The 21,124-nt window shown below is 49.3% G+C and overlaps 6 protein-coding genes across 24 annotated transcripts in view; 5 read left to right on the forward strand and 1 right to left on the reverse strand.

The window, feature by feature from the left end:
* LOC125950181 (protein groucho) overlaps positions 1–340 on the forward strand; it is a 178,093-nt gene extending 177,753 nt beyond the window's left edge. For all 12 annotated transcript variants that reach the window (XM_049677911.1, XM_049677915.1, XM_049677920.1 and 9 more), the window contains one exon: positions 1–340. This exon is cut by the window's left edge and continues 2,064 nt beyond it. The gene's annotated coding sequence lies outside the window, so the exon portion shown is untranslated.
* Positions 341–858: 518 nt separating this feature from the next.
* Positions 859–2,102, forward strand: LOC125950209 (Krueppel-like factor 6). The gene has a single exon (XM_049677978.1). It carries the CDS (start codon positions 1,031–1,033, stop codon positions 1,898–1,900), a length of 870 nt encoding a protein of 289 aa, XP_049533935.1. The 5' UTR covers positions 859–1,030; the 3' UTR covers positions 1,901–2,102.
* On the forward strand, positions 2,095–4,612 carry LOC125950185 (exocyst complex component 8). The gene is made up of 5 exons (XM_049677930.1): positions 2,095–2,251; positions 2,322–2,477; positions 2,547–2,880; positions 2,942–4,268; positions 4,332–4,612. Exons 1-5 carry the CDS (start codon positions 2,197–2,199, stop codon positions 4,509–4,511), a joined length of 2,052 nt encoding a protein of 683 aa, XP_049533887.1. The 5' UTR covers positions 2,095–2,196; the 3' UTR covers positions 4,512–4,612.
* On the reverse strand, positions 4,536–8,506 carry LOC125950187 (N-sulphoglucosamine sulphohydrolase). Of its 2 annotated transcripts, none has more exons than XM_049677934.1 (3): positions 6,611–6,842; positions 5,531–6,548; positions 4,536–5,468 (listed from the first exon to the last, which is right to left on the reverse strand). In XM_049677934.1, the coding sequence occupies exons 1-3, from the start codon at positions 6,707–6,709 to the stop codon at positions 4,627–4,629; spliced, it is 1,959 nt and encodes a 652-aa protein (XP_049533891.1). In that variant the 5' UTR covers positions 6,710–6,842; the 3' UTR covers positions 4,536–4,626. The 2 variants fall into 2 exon arrangements, with proteins under 2 accessions (XP_049533891.1, XP_049533892.1); XM_049677935.1 differs by lacking the exon at positions 4,536–5,468 and adding an exon at positions 8,348–8,506 and having other exon boundaries at positions 6,408–6,548; positions 6,611–8,284.
* Positions 8,507–8,646: 140 nt separating this feature from the next.
* Positions 8,647–11,466, forward strand: LOC125950217 (ras-related protein Rab-4B). Its single transcript, XM_049677985.1, has 3 exons — positions 8,647–8,881; positions 9,010–9,090; positions 9,345–11,466. The coding sequence occupies exons 1-3, from the start codon at positions 8,866–8,868 to the stop codon at positions 9,920–9,922; spliced, it is 675 nt and encodes a 224-aa protein (XP_049533942.1). The 5' UTR covers positions 8,647–8,865; the 3' UTR covers positions 9,923–11,466.
* Positions 11,467–13,404: 1,938 nt separating this feature from the next.
* Positions 13,405–21,124, forward strand: part of LOC125950169 (A disintegrin and metalloproteinase with thrombospondin motifs 15) — a 140,436-nt gene continuing 132,716 nt past the window's right edge. For all 7 annotated transcript variants that reach the window (XM_049677879.1, XM_049677873.1, XM_049677876.1 and 4 more), the window contains exon 1: positions 13,405–14,498. The gene's annotated coding sequence lies outside the window, so the exon portion shown is untranslated. The remainder of the gene's footprint in view (positions 14,499–21,124) is intronic.

Raw genomic sequence — 21,124 nt, forward strand, 5'->3', positions numbered from 1 at the left:
CATTGTGAAAGCAGAAAGCGAGAAGTTCAAAGTGAAAATCGTAATAGATATTTTTAGAAATGGAAAAAATGAAACATTACTTGCGTTTTGTGTTTGTTTTACAGCCTTTTCATCGTGGAATGTAGGTAAGTACATTCAATTTCCCCCATATTCCTAACGGTCACATAAGTGACGCAGACCAACACGTGTCTCTTGGATGCGCATGAATCACAAATGTTCCAAAACAACATATCCCGATGGCCGAAGCAAAAGGCTAATGACGGGACAACCATCAGAACGGCCAATTCCCCAGACACTAATCATCAGTGAGATGACCATAGCGTCAGGGAGAGACAGATATCGCCAGGGACATCTGGTTTTGCAGTGCTCGCCGTTGCTGCTGCCGTACCTCGCTGCGTCAGGCCTAAACCAGCTATCCGCTTGGTCGATCCCTGGGTTACAACAGTTCAACGTTCTTGCATTCGTCGTTGCTGATGGATTACCAATGAGCTGTTTTTTGGGGAAAAGATCCGTTTCCTTTCACCCTTTACCGGATAATGGAGTGTGATAAAGAACAAATCCAACGAGAAAGAGAGAGAAAGAGTGGCCTCGACATTGCATGGCGCAGATGATCCACCGCGGCTTCAAAGTCGGCCAGCCAGGAGATAAAACGGATCGTTCTAGGTTCGCTCCCGTTGTCATTTGATACTAATGTATGTTCTCGTGGAATCGATCCAGGGCGCTTCCACGATATCAGCGGCAGGCGGCCGACGTGTCCGTGCGTAGTGCTGGACAATGTTTTGCCTGCTCGACGCCATCCTCCTTCGCCCATTCACGTCGCTCCTGTTCTGCCAGCGGGTTTTTATCAGCTCTATCTGCCATACATACATTTGGCTCTGGACGATGATCACATTCAAGGGAAATCCGGTCGAACGGATCGGTGCTCGGTAGCCATATCATCTCATTCGCGTCATCAAACGCTGATGGCTTAGTAGGCTTTGGAGATTTGTAGTGATCGGTTCGCGTGGTGTAGTTCAGTCGACTCAAAACCATGGATTACGGCAGCTACGAACACTCGACGGAGGACTTTCTGGCAAATGGATTCTATCATTTTTACAACGAGCTGCAGGACGAGTATACTCACGTGGAGTATGAACCGGTGGAGTTATCCTTACCGAGCGGTCAACCATCGCTCAGCAGTGATGTCCGGGATGCGATCCAACGAACCGAAACGGAACTCCATTCAACGAACTCAGAAGAAATTCTACATATACTGGACGATGTCGTGGATCTACAGTTCGAGCTCGGTGTGGAAAATTTCCTCCTCGAATACAATTGTGTCGACTTTAGCCAAATGTGGGATAACGAGCTACAGCTACCGGAAAAGACATATCTTTGCGACGATTCCTGCGAGGTCTTCATTCGTCAAGCGACTGCACCGGTCGATTCTGGGCCCCGGATTTGTGAGGAATCATCTTACCCGGTGTGTCCAGGGCCGTCGTCTGCAAAATCTGGTTCGAAATTGGGAGAATTCACCGAGCCCGATTCAACGACCGGTTCGTTCGTATGTCCGTTCGAAACGTGCCGCAAGGTGTACGCTAAGCCGGTCCATTTAAAGGCGCACCTTCGGAGACACGTTGGCGATAAACCGTACCACTGCAAGTGGCCCGATTGCCATTGGCGGTTTTCGCGCTCGGATGAACTATCGCGCCACTTCCGTTCACATTCCGGCGTGAAACCGTATCGCTGTTCCTACTGTCCAAAGTGTTTCTCCCGATCGGACCATCTGGCTAAGCATAGGAAAGTACACGAACGAAAAATGGCCGGAAAGCTGAGGGAAGGAATGCACGCCGATGCGGTTCCAACGAGGGGAAGACCCGGTCGTAAACCGAAGCATATGCCGAAAAGAACCTCGAAATGAGTTTTATGGTGACCAAATAAAGAACTAGAATTACCAAAAATGAATTAAACGTTCACCATTTTCTTAGTAAATTCATCCTTTTTCTTAGTAACCTTTTTCTTAGTAACGCGAACGTTCGTTCCGTTGTGTGTGTGTGAATGCGTTATTCACCATAACGCATAGTAACGCAGTGTAACGCTTTCTCAGCTGTCACAACACAGCGACCCCCTTTCTCCTGTTGTTGGTTGAATCGTTTTTGAAAACCGAGATTGGTTTATTAATTTTATCACGGAAATTGGGTGAAAAGTGTGATCAACATGCCCGAGGCGAACACCGCGATGTTCGAGAAGGACAACTTCAACGCGGAGAAATGTAAGTGGGTGGTACGGAGACATCTAGCCCAGTGAAAGATGAGGTCATCCTCGGGCGTATCTCGTTTCAGACGTGAAAAATCTCGTCCAGGATTGTGTCGGTGGTCCGGAGCTGCTGCAAACGAAACAGAAAATCCAAGGCCTCAGTGATACGGTTTCGTCGACGCTCAAGAAACATGTCTACCAAAACTACATGCAGTTCATCGAGACGGCCAAGGAGATCTCGCGTAAGTGGCTGATTCGGCTGACCACCCGTTGCAGTTCGCAATTGATTGCATCGCTGCCCCTCGTTTCAGATCTGGAGTCGGAAATGTACCAACTTTCGCACATACTGATCGAGCAACGGAATCTGCTGACGACGCTACGCGATGAGTCGCTGCTGGATGAACAGAAAAACATCATCGAAGAACAGAGTCTGGATCCGAACGTGAACGAGGAACAGCAAAATCGAAAGGCGATCCAGCTGATCAAGGAGTCACTGCTAGGGTACAACGGTAACTTGGATGATAAGTTTTTCATTCACGAGAGTGGTCTCATCGAGCTGGATTCGAACGATTATCGACCGATCTGCCGCATCCATCTGTTCCTATTCAACGATGTGCTGGTACTGGCCAAAGTGAAACATGATAAGTATGTCAGGCCGCGTTTGCTTCACGTTAAGACAGGTAATAGAATCTTGATGCTCTTCTAGAAAACTCGAATTTTTGACCGAGTACGAGACGAAGAAGATCGCTGTCATCAACATCAAGGATCTGGACGGTGTGAACAAGAACGCGATCAACGTTATCACCAGCGATGGAGCACGGATTTTCCAGTGCATCAATGCGTCCACCAAGCAGGAATGGATCGATAAGTTCGAGCAAGCGATCAAATTTCACCAACCAACGAAACCAAACCCACGAAAGAAAGGACAAGCACCGCAACCACCGACGAGCCTTAAGTTCGAAACCGTCGTCACACCCAAGCCCACCGATAACGAGTTACTCGCCCTCAGTCCAACGGCATCGGAGGTGGGTCGTGTGATGGTTGAAAATTTACCTCCCGATTGGCTCGTCACCGCCCCGGAAGAGATACAGGCGGAAATAGCGCAGCGTCACTTTGAGGACAGTTTAGCGTTGCTGCAGCGATGCGAAGAGCATCTTGCCCGCGATAGTTCCTTCCGTGGGGCGACGGAAATCGGCGAAAAAGTTCGCACACTCAAGAGTTCGCTGGCCTCTGTTCTAATGCACGAACTTTCGAGCTCGCAAAGTCGTAGCCTACAGGCGGCCCTACGCTCCAGCCGGCGTCCACTGCGGCTGCTGGTCGAGATGGAGAAATCGCGTGAAGCTTGCGGGATTCTGTTGCGCGTTTGTACCAGTGCGATCCGTACCTCGCAACGTCAAGCCCGACGTAATAATTTGGCCGTTTCGGAACTGTTCTTTTGCGATGTGGCACTCGTTGCCAGCGAGTTTCTGCGAGCCTTCAGTACAAAGGCTGCCTGCACGAGCGCACTGATCGTATGGTGCAACATGGAGCTGCAGCACTTTGCATCGCAACTGATCAAACATTATCTCACCAAGGATACCCAGCTGGAAACGGTTGCCAAAGTAGTGGAGGGTGTACGAGAACCGTGCCTAAAGCTGCGCGAAATCGGTCTCGATCTGTCGTACCATATGGAGGGTTTGCTCCGCAGCACACTGGAGCAGCTGCTCGATGAAGCGCGCTATCGATTGGTGGACTCCATCGGCCGTACCGAAGATCCGTGGCAACCGTACAACCTGCAGACGAAAACGGGACTCCGTGCGCTACTGAAAGAGTTCGATACACTCGGTATCGACTTTCGGGCTTACGTGACCGGAGATACGTGGATCAATCTAACGCAGGCAACGGTCGGTTTCTGTCGACATCTGATCCAGACGACCGAAAGCTGTGCCTTCCTGGCGAAGTACGATTCGTTGCAGCGCGACGCAGAAACACTCATCCGGGAGCTCTTCCTTTCACAACATTCCACCAAACCTCCGAACTCGCTCAACGCCGATGTAAGATGCCGCCGGAGTTTGATAGCCGCTTTACGATGTTATTAATACCGTTTCTTTTTGCAGATCAAATTTGTGGCCAAGAACAAAACGTACATGGTTGAGGTACTGCTGCCGATCGCCATGAATCGATTCGAGCGGATTGCAGGCAAAAAACCGGAACTCTTAGCGGAACTGCAGGTGCAGCTACGCACGGTGCCGCCCAAACCGAAACCCCGCAGTGTCTACCAGACGGATGTGCTGTAGAGGAAATTTGTTCGGATGTTAACTGATAGCTTATTTGCTAACTCTAATATTACTCATTATCATTTAGCCAATAACACCGAGATTTTCTCTTTTTGGTGAGAAACAAACTCGATTTTTAATCATCGAAACTGATTTTCTTCCCCTCGAACTGCTTGATGCCCTTCTGCGCTTGCTTGGCAGCCCACGATGGATGCAGATCGCTGCTGATCGCTGTTGGTTGAGTCTTCGCCGCCGCTCGAGATCCGCTGGTCGATCGATTAGCATATACCGGGGTTGCGATTTCTTCGTCGCCGAACGTTATCTTTTTGCCGGCAAATGGTTTCAAACCTTTCTGCGCCTGTTTAGCGGCCCACGACGGATGGAGTCCTTCGGTGTTGGTCGTGTTTTCAGCACGCTTCAGCTCCTGGTGCCGATTTCCTTCCCCATCGTTATCATCGAATATCTTCTTCTTCCCTGCGAATGGTTTTATTCCTTTTTGTGCTTGCTTTGCCGCCCATGAGGGATGGAGATTGGTCGGCGGGGCACTCGTGTCTTCACGGTGGTCGAACACTGTCTTTTTTCCAGCGAATGTCTTGATTCCCTTTTGTGCTTGTTTGGCAGCCCAAGAAGGATGCAGATCATTCGCTGCGGTTGATTTCACGGCCGGTATGCTAGTGCTTTCGCCATCGTCGAAAACAACTTTCTTACCGGCGAATGGTTTGATGCCTTTCTGAGCCTGTTTGGCAGCCCACGATGGATGTAGATCATCTTTCGCTTTAGTTGGTTCCGATGACACTGGGTTGGCATCTGCGTCGTCAAAAACCACTTTCTTTCCAGCAAACGGTATGATAACTTTCTGCCTTTGTTTGGCCGCCCATGAAGGATGTAAACCTGCGTCTGGTTCGGTGGTTTGTCCGGAATCTCGACGAAACCGTTTCACCGGTTCGTTTGAAGATGCAAAGGATCGTTTGTTTGATTCTGCTAAAACGAAAAATTAGTCAAACTGACCCTTTGAATTACTACGATCACGTGTTACTTACCAAACTTTCCATTTCGACTAGGTTTTCCTCCGTCTGGTACTTTGCCTTGGGCAGCATTCCGTTGTTCCTGTTTCTTTCTTCGCTTTACGGAGAATTTCCAGCTTTCCTCTTCTTCCTCAGCATCCATGTTGTCCTCATCTGAATCTCCTTCCGATTTCTTTAGCACCGGAGCAACCGCTACATAATTGGTGCCCGATTCCGTGACAAAAAAGCTATCTTGTACCATCAAGCAACCTTCCTCTTCATCGTCGTCTTCCGGTGGTTTCAGGTTCGCTGGCATTTTCATCTTCGGCTCCTTCGATTTTTTCTTTTCCTTTACCGCTGGTCTCGGTTTAGGTTCAGAAGCGTTCTTAGTAGGCTGTGAAGGTGTTTCATCTTCCTCCTGCTCCTCCTCCTCGTCGAGGATCGAATCTTCGTCTTCGCTCATAGAAACACTAACATCGCTTGGCTCCTCGTTATCCTGCGTATCACTTAGCTCATCCTCGTCCTCCGCTTTAGCTTTTCCCTTGCCTTCCTTAGTGGCTTTTTGTTTTCCGTTCTTAGCCACTTTTGGCGTGGCTTTTTCACCCTTAGCACGTTTCGGTTTGGTTTTCTTTTTCTTCTTGGGCCCTTTAGCTTCCGTTGACGCATCCTTTACCTCTTTCTGTCCATCCTTCACCGCCACATCAATAAGGGATTCGTTCTTCTGCAACTCAAACCGATCTATCAGCACGCGAACACTGGCGACCACTTTCGGTTCTGCATAAAATCGGGCGATCGCGCGATCGGACACCGCCGTCAGCTGCTGCTCGCCGGCCGCATCTTTCCGTAGCTGAAACCGTATTACATCCTTCACTAATTGAGATGTACCCAACGTTTTGATGTGCTTCGATAAGGCTTCGGCGGTTTCCAGTTTCTTGGTAGCTCGGCGATTACCGCTGCTCGCCTCCACTTTACCGGCCCAAAGTTTGCGATCGCGAAGCAGTTTCCGGATGATGTTGGTGCGTGTCTTTTTCACTAAGGTACGAAGCTTGGAAACCTACAAGGGGTGATGGAATGGTTATTTCGGAAGTGTTTTGGAATATCCCTATTAATTTTTACCTCCAAACGCAGCGCTTTATTGCCCATTTTTGAGGGAATTTTTGTGAACTCAAAAACGTGTTTTTCTTCGGCGAGAGGTTTGTTTACGTTCCGCGGCATGTTTGACAAGCGTTACCTTCGTTACGCGTTACGCTGTGCTAGAGCTCTGCGATTCGTTCAAAGCGGTCGTTGTTCAACTTCGTTCAACGTTGTTGTTAACGTTTATTTTATAAATTCATTGCGAACACCGTTAGTGTGCCAAGGTAAGGCAAGTCGGATTGTTCAGGTATTCACCCGTATCCTGCAGCACACCATCCGGGGCGCAACGGAAAGGATCGTTCGTTACTTCGAGCCACTTCTGCAGACGATCGTGCAGCTGCTGGAATGTTTCCTTCATGCTGCTCTTCCCAAACAGGTTCCTCGATTCCGTTGGATCCATCTTCAAATCGTACAGCTCCCACTCCGGACGCTGATAGTACGATCGCAGCGTTTTGTACCACGGGACGGGCTGTTTCGCGAGTGTTCGATTGAGAATGTCCTGGAACGTGGGCGACACGTAAAAGTCCTGATCGATCGGGAACGGTAGCTGATAGTTGATGTTGTGGATCAGTTTGTAGCGCTTTGTGCGGATTGCACGCATGGGATAGGTCATGGTGATCTCGTGGAAGCTCTGGCTAGCGAACACGGCATCATCTGGCTCGTCGTTCGAGTGGTGGTTTGCTGCCGTGGGCTCATGGAACAACAAAGGCAGCAGACTTCGACCCGTTAGAGAAGCGGGTAGAGGGTGTGAAACGTTGAACCACTCGAGGAACGTTGGCACAAGATCCAGGTGGCTCGTCATTGAGTAGGTGACCTCATTCCGACGCGATCCTTTCTCGGGTGATCGCATAAACATTGGTTCTGCCATGCCGGGATCGTACAGGTTCGTGCGGGCCGCCGGCAACGGTGGTCCATTATCCGAAGTGTACACTACGAGCGTATCCTCTTCGAGTCCGGCGTCTTGCAGCTCCTTCAGTACCAGTCCCACGCCTTGATCGAGCCTTGAAATGGTCGTATATTGAGCGGCCACATCATAGCGAGCAGGTTGCGTGTCCGGTACGTAGTACGGAAGATCGATCTGATCCCACACGTAGTAAATCGGATGCCAATCTGGGATCAGTCCCATACCTTCCTCTCCCGAACCCCACCGCTCGCAGAAGCTTCCATACTGGGGCGTGATGTGCCCGCAACGATGGGGATCATGGAAGGAAACCATGAGGAAGAACGAATCGTTGGCCGCTGCCTTGCCCTGCTGCAGGAACTCTCGTACAAACAGTTTTATCTGTGTGATGTTACGGCCAACCTGATTGATCGGATACTGTTCCTCGGTACGCTCGTAGTCGAATTGATAGGCCGAATTTGGTCCGATGTGCTTCTTGCCGATCAACCCCGTTCGAATGCCGTGCTGTGCGAGGATTGTAGAGATACTGCGAACCTTCGGGAGTGAGTTGAAGTTGTGCACCCCATTGTGCAATCCGTACTGGCCATTCTGGTGCTCCGGCATGCCCGTAAGGATCGCCGCACGAGACGGTGAACAGCTGCTCACGGAAGCGTACGCGTTGTTGAAGATCAAACTCTCTTTGGCCAACGCATCGAGGTACGGCGTTTGGACGATCCGGTTCCGATATGCTCCCATCTCGAATCCACCATCATCAGCTGGAGGAAGCGTTTGCGATTTTATTGATCCTGAAGTCCTGTGGCTGTCGTGTAATCACTTACCGAGTAGAAGTAACACATTTTTGGCCTCTAAAGAAGTGGCCAAGAGACTCACAAAAAGGAACAGCTGCGTTCCCAGCGACATCGTTTTTCGGTTTGCGGTGCGCAGATTAATTTACCGTTAGGCCGATGCGGGGGTTTATGAGGTCCACGACACCGAGTTTCACCTTTCACTTTTCAAAGTTCACAAGCTCCGCACTGTAGGATCCACAAGTCAAAAGCGTTACGTCTGGCAAAGCGTTACTAACGTAACGATTCGTTGGCAGGTGGGGTTGTCAAAACATTGTCTCAACGTAGTAAAAAAAACACACGTAAAACAAACTAAAACACTTAAAAACTACGTAGTAACTACCCTCCGCCTCGCAGAATTCTGCTTTGGTGACTAGGCTGCATGTATTTTGTTGTGGTTAATTAGGAAAACCCCGCCTGTGAGTGTGTTTACCATCGCCAAAAGCAAGTTTCGAGCCGCAAGATTCTCGACAGAAAAGTAAAGAACTCGTAGTGCAAAGCAGTCCGTAAAAATGTCGGAGTCGTACGGTACGTGTTGTGTTTGGTGCGCTGGTGCATGTAAAATATTCACATTCTTCGCTCATCTTTCTACCATTTCCGGTGCAATCTCTGGCTTGTCTTTGTCTCACCCGATGACTCGGAATCATGTATTACAGATTATCTCTTCAAGTTTCTCATTATCGGACGGGCGGGCAGCGGAAAGTCTTGCCTGCTGCACCAGTTCATCGACAGCAAATGTAAGTTACATGCACCCTTGGATGGTGATGACCCGCTTTTGCGGTGCGTGCGGTGTGTAACAGTTCGCGATGGTTCAAGGCGAACGCCCAGAGGCAGTGGACCAAATCCCCTCGTTTCGCGATTGCGATAGAACCGGCGACCGAACTGTTCGCTGGATCGTCCATCCTAATCCCCTCGATGTGAAAGGTTATTCAAAACATGATGGTCTCTTGGCCTCTTTGCTATCTCTTCCATCTCTCCCATCCGGCATCAGTCAAGGAAGACAGCTCGCACACGATCGGGGTCGAGTTTGGTTCGCGCATCGTAAACGTCGGCGGAAAGTCGATCAAGCTGCAGATCTGGGATACGGCCGGACAGGAGCGTTTCCGGTCGGTGACGCGCTCGTACTATCGAGGTGCCGCAGGGGCACTGCTCGTGTACGACACGACTTCGCGTGATAGCTTCAATGTGCTGTGGAACTGGCTGAACGATGCCCGGACACTGGCCAGCCAGAACATTTGTATTCTGCTCGTCGGCAACAAGAAAGATCTGGAGGAGGAGCGCGAAGTTACATTCCTAGAGGCAAGCAACTTTGCGCAGGAGAACGAGCTTATCTTTCTCGAGACGAGCGCCAAAACGGGCGAGAATGTGGAGGAAGCGTTCCTGAAATGCTCGAAAACGATCCTGGCGAAGATCGAAACGGGTGAGCTGGATCCGGAACGCATCGGCAGCGGCATTCAGTACGGTGATGCATCGACGAGGAATGCTGCCGGTGGTGCCGCGGCCGGAGGACAAACGCCGAGAAGCCGACTACGACCAGACAACTGCCCCGGTGGTAGCTGTCGGTCGTAGAGGGGGTGATTTTGCTGAAGTAGAGACGAACTACGCAGGAGGAGGAGGATACGTTGGTAATACGTTGGTAATTATGACAAACCATTTCGGGCTCTTAATTGGATTCGCCTTTTCATTCCTGCGCGGAGAGCACGGAACACACAATACGCTGCGAAAGGGAAAAGCATCGAAAGCGAAGCGAAGAGATCGATTCGTTTATCATTCCCATTTGCGGCAGAGTGCACCGCATCAAGGGAGAAACTTACTGGATTATTGGCCTCCCGTTGAAGCGACATTGTCTATGAGCCAAACACGAGCTCGAATCTCAAAAACCGTGCTAACAACACTAATCACCAAGGTCGCCGCGGAACGATGAAGGAGAATTAGAAAAAGGAACTGATAAGACGCAAAAGTTCAGTATTCCATCGTATATTAACATGAAATACTTATTTGACACGACATTTCGGTAATTTAGGCGCATCAATTGAGTTACTCCTGTGTAAAACCTTCTCGTTATCGCTTGTGCTTGCTTCTATTGTTTGATATTATAAGTGAATCTTCGTGCGCTTAGTTTATTGGCCTTTCTTGGTCATTAACTTGTCCACAGCTGAGCAGCTCAACCCCCAAGAACCGTGTGTCGCTGCAGATTCTTGGTACCTACAGGTTTTGTTTGGTCAAATTCCCGGCGACTGTCTCTTCGAGATTTTTTTTTGCATTTTTGTTTGTTGCTTTTATTACACACATCACACACTGTGGCTTTGTTGTGCGTGTTCTTACCTTGTTTGTTTTACCAAACTTTATCACCAAACTTATTGTGCTGATGGTATCGATGTATGTCGGTGTACGTGTGTGTGTGTGTGTCTCCTTTTGTGCTGTGCAATCGATCGATGCTACTACTACGTGATCACATACGCGCTCGTTCGCATGGGTGGAGGTTATCATCGGTTATAAAACAAATTAAATTAGGACCACGACAGAGGTAGAGAGAAAGAGAGAAGGTAGTAATCAGAAGATAGAAGTTAGAATGTACTGTACTATTAAGGTGCCTGGAACCGCGAGAAAACTAAAGGAGTGGGCTTAGAGGGGTGAATGAGTGGGATGCAAAAACAAGAGAATGGCCGTGTGCTGTGAGTGAGATATATGAAGCTGATGAATGAGATGAACGAGCTAAAAATCCCCTTTTTCCAATGTGAGCGCTAAAAAAAGGACTAACTCAGTTTCAGTCCCTCTTCCCTTCTCCTTATCAAACATTCTTAGCTGTTCAATGTTAAGTGACAGAAACGATCGATTTATACTGTAGCATTAGTGCACTGGCAGAGTGCAATCGTTGAAACCGCTCTGCTCTGGGGCCGTCGAGAGCTAACTAAACCATTTAAATGCCTAGAAAGTAATTGTAAAGAAAAGAAACAGAAAACGAATAACAACACAAAGATTCATACACGGAATAGAGCCTGAAACATGATTGCAGGTGCATATTAGGAGCATATATTTGACAAAGAGGTGGGCGATGTTTAAATGAAACGAATAAATATCTCGAATCCATGTAACAGTCGTCCGAACACCATTAAACCCCTTCGTGATGACAAAGTTGCTCGGATCCGTTATTCCACGGAATATTCAACTGAAAGCAAAGGCTGGAGGAAGTGGGGTTCGTTGTGGTGAGAATACGTCTGGTGAAATAGTGAGGGAGCTTTTTCTTCTTCTAAAAAAGTCGAGTTAAGAACCAAAAAAGTCGAGTTAAGAACCAAAAAATTATCGTTTTTTATTTCGTTCGTTGTATCGTTTATCTCGTTTTTTATATCGACTGATCGTTTCAAAACTCATCAAACTCATCAGGCCTTCTTTTTAGAATAAAAATTGAAAGTAGACTTTTCCTACCTGAAAGTGGAGTTTTCACTATAAAATTCGCCGTTTAATCCTTTTTCGACACAAAAAAACGCCGATACTGGGGGATGATTAATGATCCTCGCGCTTTAAAAAAAGCCGTTGCGTGTGGTCAAACCAGAGGGCTGGTGTCAAGACCCGGAGCACCGTTTGGGCGGAAGCAGAAAACGACTTCACGACTGAAACGACTGAAACTTGGAACTTCTTCGCCGTTACGACGACACTAGATTAGTTTATTGGGTGTTTCCACAAAAAAGAACAACTTACAGGCGCAACCTACGAACTGTCATGGACGTCGCCTAGGTCAACAAACGTCTTTGAGGCGTTGTGCCTTTTCTGTGCTGGTCCAATCTTCAGCTTCCACATTAAGTTCTTGTTTGCTTGCTCACCACCGCAGGAGTGGATTTTGAGAACGTTCAGCCTTCCGCAGGTCATTTGGCAGGAGCTAGCGAGACGCGAATTTTGGTCACTCTGGTTCCTCTAGCAAAGTTGTGGCGGCTCAATGCAAAGCGGTCAATAGCCTAGCTGTTCATTTTCCTAGCTTCGTCCTTGCTTTTAGGCAGTTTCCGTAGACCTTACACTGATAATTTCTTTAAACCTACCTCATTAACTAACTACCTACCTACCTCACTAGAAACTAACTACACTACACTAACTAATCGATCTGGCGCCCCGTTTCACCAAGACGGCGAAGGCACTTTCGGAGACGGTACTGCTTCCGGAAGCGGTGCAAGTAGCCCAGCAGCGACTAGCAACCTCTGCCGGGATAACGACATTTTTGGTTTGAACGGACAGCTCAGGAAACCGTACACGACTCTGTCCGGAGGACCACAATCCCGTGGTGCCCCCCGCAACTCGAAAATGAACCAAAATGAATTTGACGCCTGAGTCGTCAAGTAACGCCTGACGGGAATAGACACCTCAGTTAGAACCAAATAAAATTTAAAAAGGTGGAAACAAAAATCAAACCGGCGAGTACGAGAAGATAGTTAATATCGTACAGATATTCTTCTCTGCCTCTAAATATCAGATATTCTACTCTGCCAAGATTGCAAAAGACATACATCATTACAAAGTAGTAAAACGATTAATCCTGCAATCGATCCGTACTTGCTACTTATCAACGAGATTAATTGTTATCAATATAATTATCACATCTACCTACTTCAATCAATTTTTATTATTGCAGGTGACATTCAAGTACTTCTTCAAAAAGGCTGGATCCTAGACTGCAATACGCTTACCCAGTGCACGTTGAGAACCTCTTCTGCAGGTGCCACGAGAAGGCTGATGATCGCGAATCTCCTGGTCTCGGTGCTAGATAACGCTCGTCCAGCATCCTTTGCTACATACCAGAGCGCCTGATACACGCTTCTCTCTCAGTTGCAGCACATGATTATATTTGAATGAAGCTTGAATCAACAGGGCAATCCCCACCGCATGGTTTCGAAACGGTCTCTCTCTCTCTGCTGTTCTCTCGCGGAGAGTCGTACCGTCCTCTCCATTGCCGTGGCGCTGCTGCCTGTGCATGTTGTTGCTCCTTGGGGAGTCGGTACCCCATCGTGGTACTTCGGTGGAGCTAGTGGAGCCGTCTGTTTTTTTCAGATTGTTCTTCAGTTTTCTCTCGTCTGCGTGCCGGTTCGGACGTGCTGCTAGCTCGCGTGGCCAGCGGTTCGTGGTAGCATAGCTCGCACCATCATCTTTCGGGTAGTTTGCGTTCGCGACACTGATCCGCTCTTGTTATTATTACTACGGATGCTTGGCGGTGCTTTCGGCTTTTTTGGCTGCTCCTGCGTAGCTGTATTATCGTTTCGTTTTCCCTTCGTTCGTGTCTCGTAGTACCGGGCTACACGGCTGCCAAAATTCTGTGCCGTGACAAAGCGCGCTCGCGCGCGCTCTTTCTCTCAAGCGCAGCCTCACCCGGCCGTGATCTGTTGATTTTCGGGTGTGATCTTTGGTGTGAAGAAGGAAAAAATCATCGCGAACGCCGGTTCCATTCAACAGCGGTAACACACGCGCTGGAACGCGAGATAGAGAGAGAACCATTCCCCAAACCCCCCTTCGTCCAACCACGACCCATCCCGTCGAATGATCTAATATGTTGCCGATAAATTTTTGGCGAAAGTGAGCATCAGTAGTGTGTTGCTTAGTGTATTCCGTGGTGCCCAAAGATGCAAAGCAGGCCGGTCGGGCTTAAGAGAATAGCGAGTCTGGGATCCCAGTAGTCTGGGCAGCGTTTAGTGTTCGTTTAAAGTCGTTCCATTGGGCTCCATTGCATGTAGTGCGTGAAGAAAGCATCGCGACCGCGTGAAGGTGCAGGGAGCCAGAGACACTCTTCGGCCTTGTCAAGGCTGTTGGCGACTCGGTGGCGGCATTTGTTCAAACAGAAGCTGGTTGAGGCAGCGCGCTGTTACGTCGGCTACCGTGCGGGCTGGAATGGGGAATGGTGTGTAATCGGCGTGAAGTCCCCTGAGTGTTCCCTCGAGCGTCCCCATCGTTCGCTGTGTAGCAAGTGTACTGAGTGCAGAGATCGTCCAGGCAGGTTGAACACAGCGTGTGCAGTGCCCGAGTGTCTCAGTGTGACCAGTGTCTCTCGTTTGGCCGGTTCCCGTCAGCGTTTTCGGTTGGCTAGCGCTCTGTTGACATTAACGTTGGCGGTTTTGCAGACTGGATCAGGGTCGGTACTGGATCAGGAGCAGCCCTAATAAGTAAGGTAAGTGCACCAAAAGCAGATTAGGGGGGTACTTAGTAATCTTCTAGTGGAAGAAATTCACCTGGGCATAGGTTGCTTAGTCCATTTGGTCGCTATTGGACTACCGTGGCTTTACCTAGAAGAGGCCGCGGTGTATGCTCGCGTTAGGTTTCCAGCGGTGGAGGCATCGAGCCGTCTTCGCCCGCACCAGATCCTTCTTCAGAAGCTGGCCGTTTGGCCGCCAGTTTTCGTTTTCACCGCGCAAATTCGCCTTCCGCTTTGACCGAAACAGGTTTGTCCAGGTCGGTTACCGTCGAAGCGGTTGCCACGGTCCTCAAGGGGGCAACGGCGAACTTGATCTAAGAAAAGCGACCCGGTACGACCTGTACGTGTTGCGCGGGGCTACGCATACGCGTGTCGATGCCGTTCTTCCGCACGGCGGCATGCCTGATGCTGCCGCTGCTTCTGCTGCTGCTGCTGCTGATCATGATGATGAGGATGATGAAGAGGATGGGCAGAGCAATCGCGATGACGACGACAACGACGACGACGACGACGACGATCTGTCTTTTAAGTTTTACCGAACCGGGTAACGCACTGGAGACGCTGCGAACCGGTTGGTCAGTTTGGCATGGTCGCGGATGGTCTCTGCGATCGCGATCGCGCAAGCCGAAAGCTCGTTAACACTTCTACCGGATTGGGCCACCGGACGGTCCGCGCGATTCAGCTGTTCAGTTGTTTGCTTTACCTCTACAACCGTTCCCTTCTCTTAATGAAGTGCTCAAGAGCTGTGTTCTAGGTGCTTAGAGGATCATTGAATGGCGATCACGAGCCTTTTGATGGGGCTCCATTATCGCGGGCCTTTTTAACTCCAGACACAGCACTGTATAAGACTTCTCGGGTGGTCTCGGTCGTAATGTTGAAGGTACGACGTGAATCAAAGTGCAAATATTTACTACAGATAGTCATTCCGATATTCTTCTTACTGGAGATCTCCTTTATATGCTTCTGGAAATTTGGAAAAAATCCCTATAGGCAAGCTCGAGCCCGGTTTTAAATTGCATCGCCCCGATTTGCATACGACAGGATTCTGGGAACCTTTCCTTGTCAAACAAACAACGACACTGGCCATACTCAAGTTCCTCCCCAAGCCCAGTTCATGGGCACATCCTTTGGAATGTCGTACGACCCTTTTCGCGCAAATCACGCTGGCTGCCTGGCGAGCGAGAATGGTTTACATACCTCTCGAGGCTCTCGGGGCAGTACAGAAAGCTGAGAACGGCGGTGACCAATGCTATTGCAACTTCCTGGCCCCACGCTTGCACGGTTCCGAGTAGCACGCAGCCTTGTGATACCTGGCATCGCACCTTCCCTCCCGTTGGTGGTGGAACTGCTGAGCCCGTGCTTTTTCACTTCTTCGCGCTTCTTCCTTTTCTATTTTACATTCGTTTGCACCACGGAGCAGCCCTTCTTGCGGGCCCCTTCCTAGATGGGATCAGTTAAGGGTGCGGCGGTTGGGTTTTGTGCAGGTCGTCGGCGCATCGCGACGGTCACCGTGCACCGGTTCCCAACATATGCACAGAATAGCACTTTCTCGCTTCCAACCATTCGCTCGGTTCTGTGGGTTGCTGCAGCGAAGGGCAGGGGGGGGGGGGTGGAATTGCGGTCTAGTGTGGAGCAGGGCTTTTGCTCAGGTCGCGCGATCCTCACCAAAACATGCTGCGGTCCGCGCGAAAGCGACCGCGCAGCGCAAGAATTGAGGAAGATTTTCTACCGCAAAACACACAACTCCCTGGCCTGGCACACACACACACGCATACACAAAAAGTGAAATGCGATACCGAACTGCTGATGGTTGCGAATTTGGCGACCACCACTGGCCCCTTTTTTAGGTGGAGACTCCTGCTAGAAAACGAAGCGGTTCGCGGTGCCACCATTTCGCCCAAGGTTTTAGTCTTCGCAGTCCGATCCGATCCCTACACGTTTGTGTTTCATTTTTCGATATTTACCTTCCGAAGGATAAAATCGGCGACCGCGGTACTACGGTGGGACCCTCTCCTTTGTGCGTTTCTTGGAGGGACCCATCAGACGAGGGGCCTACCCAAGTCCGAGGGTCCGCGATATACCGGACTGGATTAATCAATGGACGCAAATGGATCATGGAAAGCATGAGGTTTTGTTCAAACGAAAACAAAACAAAAAAAGGAAGAAACGCTTAGGACATGCGGCTTGCGATTTCTTGCGTTAGGCGATTTCCCATGTAATCTGACGATTGTGCAATTTTATGGCCCATGGCCCGCTGTTGAATCAAATGTCTTTGCGGTGCGGTTACTGACTTATCATGTTTTGAGGCTTAAACTAGCTTCTTTGAAGTCACTTTCATCTTTTGTAAAATTGCTTACTAGACCGCTTATTCAATAGCTGCTTCTAATAGCTTACTCCTCATTCATTATTTTTATATTGATTCATTATCCTACTCTTTACCCCTTTGCTAAACTATTCTATTCGCTTACCACCATACTTAACGACTCTTTTACTTATTCCCGTTTTAATATCGTATTTAGCATAACTAAACCAATGTCACTAAATAATTACAAGCGCGAATTGGCACGGTTAGCGTAACGCTCGTCTTCCACTTCGTAGGTCGTAAGTCTCCTCCTATTTGTCTTGACATTGGGATTATAACTGGTACGAGCTACTCGACCACGGTTGGCACCCGTTCCGTCGGTGCACGTGACATTGCCGGTTGCACTCGCGCCGAGCGCATGAGAAGTAACTCAACCGATTACCTCCAATTAGCCATTAAACCCAAATTTGCAAACGATGTGCGGGGGAACAGACACCACGGCACCGCGGCGCACCCTGGCATGTGGCGCGAACTTGAATATTATGTGCGGGCGTGCCTGGCGTCCGAAGGAGAAAAAACACGCACGACCAGCGGCGCACCAATCAACGAGGTCAATCTATGTAATGGCTTCCTGTTTGTCGCAGGGAGAATACTCGGTCGGTCGTAAAAAAAAAAGGGAGACTTAGAACAAGTTTCGGGCCATCTCAGCTTCTCTTCTGCCCCCCCCGGCTCCCTCGGTTCAAGATTATGTTGTGCAAACATTTCGGGCCCGAGGGCCGAAGCACTTGTGCGGCTCGTTCGCAAGATTTTATTTGTTTTTCAACTTCTTCCGAATCTACCGAGAACGATCTTGGCCACGACGAGAGGGGCGTCGTCGACCAAACGGCAACGGCAATCGCTTTCCCAGCTGTTCCTTTGCTTGGACGTGTTGTCCGTGTCCGTGTTCATTATCCGCCGATGTTGGCGGATGCCCTGTTAGGGATCGCGCGGCTTATCATAAAATTATAAATATACTTTTTTAATAAGTTTTTAATATGTTGCTCATCCACCCACACACACACACACACACACCCACACGCGGGGATGTCAATGTGCGCTGCCAAGTTGTCTACTAGCTTTTGCATGGCTTTATCGAATATTTACGATTACGGCTCGAACTGTCGCCGTCGTTGGTGGCAGTATTTTTAGTAGCGCGGCTCCCGGTGCGACCTGCTGTCTGCCAATGTCCCCGCCAACGAATGTGTAGGCGACTGTTTTACGCACATTGCATGCGTCTTACACTTCCTCCTGCTTTGGCTCTTCCTCGTGCTACTTTACTTTTGCTTTTGTGTTTTGGTTTTCCATAATTTTTCCGTGAATTTTCTCACTCCAAGAAGCAAAAGAAACAAAAAAACCCCAACATTTCCCATTCGACGCTTTTTGTGGGGCAACGGATGAGAAATGTTTATCTTTACTTTCGAAAAGTGTGGATCGAGGGTAGTGGTGATACGGGCGGGCGATTCGCGGAATATCTCGAACCCAAACACGTGAAGCGCGGGACGTTGTGGCCTGTTGCATCATCCTGCATCATCAACAAACGTGCCGTTCTGGCCGCATTCTGACCGACGGCCTGGAGTAGAGTGCTCCAGATACACCCGATTTGAGCGTCGCTGTCGAGAGCTTGCACTCTGGCTTGAAATGCATTCGGCGCCTTTCAACCAACCTTTCATCCTAGAGAGAAAGAGAAAGGGAGAGGGGGGTTAGGGAGAGTTGTTGGTTTTCTCAAGAACCTCGACGGAATGGGGTTAAGGGGATTTTTGCTTTCGTGCTGGTGATGATGGAAGCGCTTGGATGCATGATTAACGCGCCGATGCCCACCGATGATCGACATAATTATGGAGAGTCCTCTGGGATCATCATAATAATGCACCGCATCGATATGAGACGCTTCCAATTCGATTCCGTCACTCCGACACCAGCGAAAGCAAAGTTCATAGCCGCAAATAGAACGCCAAACGCGTGCGGCGCTCCACGACGTCGGTTTGGCGAAAAAGGCGGACGCCAAAATAAAAATCCGCCAACGCCAATGACGCTGTCGGTTGCTTCCTTCCTTCCTTCCTTTCCACCATCGCTGACACTCCCGCGAAGGCACACACACTCTCCCTCTCTCTTTCTCTGTGTTTGTTGCTAACGTGATCCGCCAAGGAAAACAAATTAAATCCACGCGATGATAACCAAAAACGCAATGTGATCGTGCCAGTACTAGATCCCCCTAGGGGGTTACCAAAGGGGAATTTGTGACACTCCCCCGTGAGGTAATTAGATAACTCTTTTGCGAAGGAGACAAAACAAATTCTTTCGGGGGTGGAGGATCTTTTACAGCAAATTGTTTGGATGTTTCTCTACTTTTAATGACCTGCTTGGGCCTGCTAGTAAACTGCGTTTGAAATAAAACGCTGACATGTTGTCGAACGTAAAAATGATTTTTTCTTCTTGAGCGCTTCCTTCGAGCATCGTTTCCTAAACAAATGTTTCCCACCAACAACCAGACACCATTGAGACACTGTCGCGTTTGTCGCTTCTTGGCAATCACATATGCAGCAGCTTAGTATTGGAAGAGGCTCAGCAAAGATGCAAAGCATCTGTGGCGCCAATCGTCGCCAAGAATTTGCAGCAACCACATTAAAAAAAAAACGGGGATATAAAAACCACAAAAACAAAGAAACAAATCGTTCGAAAAGCGAAATCCACATTCCCATCCCAACCTCCCTCTCCGGTGGGAGGGTAATTAATATTGCAACGAGCGACAGAGCGCGGCCAAGGGATGAAACCAAGATTAGCCAAAGATCTGTTTCTCGGGGGGGAGGAGACGCAGGAGGGCGCCAGATTTATCAGCATTCACTGCTTTCAAACACGAATCTCTGGCACCGCGCAGCGCCGTTTGCTAATTTTTCACGCAATTTTTTTGTCGGCCTAATCGTAATTACGGTGCACAACGAGATGTCGTCGTTTATGCGATTTTCGTCGGTGTTTTCATTTCGATTTCTTTCCGCTTCTGGTTGGTGCGTGATACGACGAAATCCGCGGATTCTGTTCTGAACGCGGCGCATCGTAGCGCGGCGTGTGTGTGTGTGTATTCGCGTCGGTTCGGTTCGGTTGGTGGTGCCTTGCTGGCTCGTAAATTATCGCGACAGCGCAGCATAAACAAATCACCGCGTATGGCCGCGTGAGCCAGCCCGCAGTTTCGGGCCAGCATTATCATCTGGTACCGAGACGCTGCACCGTTTCCTCTTGTGGCGCTTGGGTTCGTCGTACCTTCGCGCGGCGATGCCCACCCCCACCCGTATGCCTCTCGTCTCGCCATCGGTTTGCTACCTTTTTCGGTCGCGTGGGGAGGTAATGTTTCAATTGATTGCATTCGTGGTGGGTGGGAGGAGAGAAAAAGAGAGAGAAGATCGGGGGAGGCGGGGTATGATGAACGCACTCTCCGGGGCGCCATTGCATATTGCGTTTGCGCGAAACCGCAAACTCCCGCCTCCCGATTCGCGCTTCGCAGTTGTGCATTTGCATGTTCTGTTAACGTCTTCATGCTGCCGGTGTTGTTCCACACTCTGGCGAGTGGGGAATGTTTTCGGGGTTTATTTTGGGGATCTCTCATCTGTTGTTGTCTTTCCGTTTTTTTTGTGACTTACGCCTCTTCCTTCTGGATATCATCCACCCTTGGCCTTTTACTTTCTGTTGCTGCATCTTTCATTTTCGATCTCGTCTTTTATCGGGTTTCTTGCCTGGCTGTTTTATCTTGTTTGGTTTCATTTGTTCCTTTTGCTCTCTCTCTCTTTCTTTCTTTCTTTCTCTGTTTCACTTCGCAACGGCACTTCGGCTCTTCGTGTCACGTGTAGCGAGCTGAGATTTTAATTTCATCGCCGCTGCTCTGCTCGCACCTCATTGTGATTGCTCACAGTTTCGGGGGGTTTTGGGATATTTCTTATTCGTCAGCATCATCTCTACATGCTGAACTCTCTGGTGGTGCACAGGAATTGAGCGAGCCGTTGTGCCGTTGACAGCTTTATTGCCGTCTGGAGAAACCCTATGCTGCCTGATGATGCGCTCGGCACTTCCATCGTCACCTAATTACGGTTCTCGCTGCTCGCGGCGCGGCCGACAACCGACGCCATGAGTCATATTTCCGAGGACTTTCCGGCGTGATATCGGTTCCCGTTGTTCAATTTGGTTTTTCAATTTACCTTTTAATTCATTTCCTGGCGCCCCAACGCGCAAAGGAAACGCCGTGTTGTGGTGACGTTGTCGTGAGTGATTCATA

This window comes from Anopheles darlingi, chromosome 2, assembly GCF_943734745.1.
Source record: "Anopheles darlingi chromosome 2, idAnoDarlMG_H_01, whole genome shotgun sequence".
NCBI classification, from domain to species: domain Eukaryota; kingdom Metazoa; phylum Arthropoda; class Insecta; order Diptera; family Culicidae; genus Anopheles; species Anopheles darlingi.

Coding starts and splice junctions, on each gene's coding strand:
- LOC125950209 (XM_049677978.1), top strand. CDS start 1,031: ATGGATTACGGCAGCTACGAACACTCGACGGAGGACTTTCTGGCAAAT.
- LOC125950185 (XM_049677930.1), top strand. CDS start 2,197: ATGCCCGAGGCGAACACCGCGATGTTCGAGAAGGACAACTTCAACGCG. Junction 2,478..2,546: donor GACGGCCAAGGAGATCTCGC/GTAAGTGGCTGA, acceptor CCCTCGTTTCAG/ATCTGGAGTCGGAAATGTAC. Junction 2,881..2,941: donor GCCAAAGTGAAACATGATAA/GTATGTCAGGCC, acceptor ATGCTCTTCTAG/AAAACTCGAATTTTTGACCG.
- LOC125950187 (XM_049677934.1), bottom strand. CDS start 6,709: ATGCCGCGGAACGTAAACAAACCTCTCGCCGAAGAAAAACACGTTTTT. Junction 6,549..6,610: donor ATAAAGCGCTGCGTTTGGAG/GTAAAAATTAAT, acceptor CACCCCTTGTAG/GTTTCCAAGCTTCGTACCTT. Junction 5,469..5,530: donor TAGTCGAAATGGAAAGTTTG/GTAAGTAACACG, acceptor TCGTTTTAGCAG/AATCAAACAAACGATCCTTT.
- LOC125950217 (XM_049677985.1), top strand. Junction 9,091..9,344: donor CCAGTTCATCGACAGCAAAT/GTAAGTTACATG, acceptor ATCCGGCATCAG/TCAAGGAAGACAGCTCGCAC.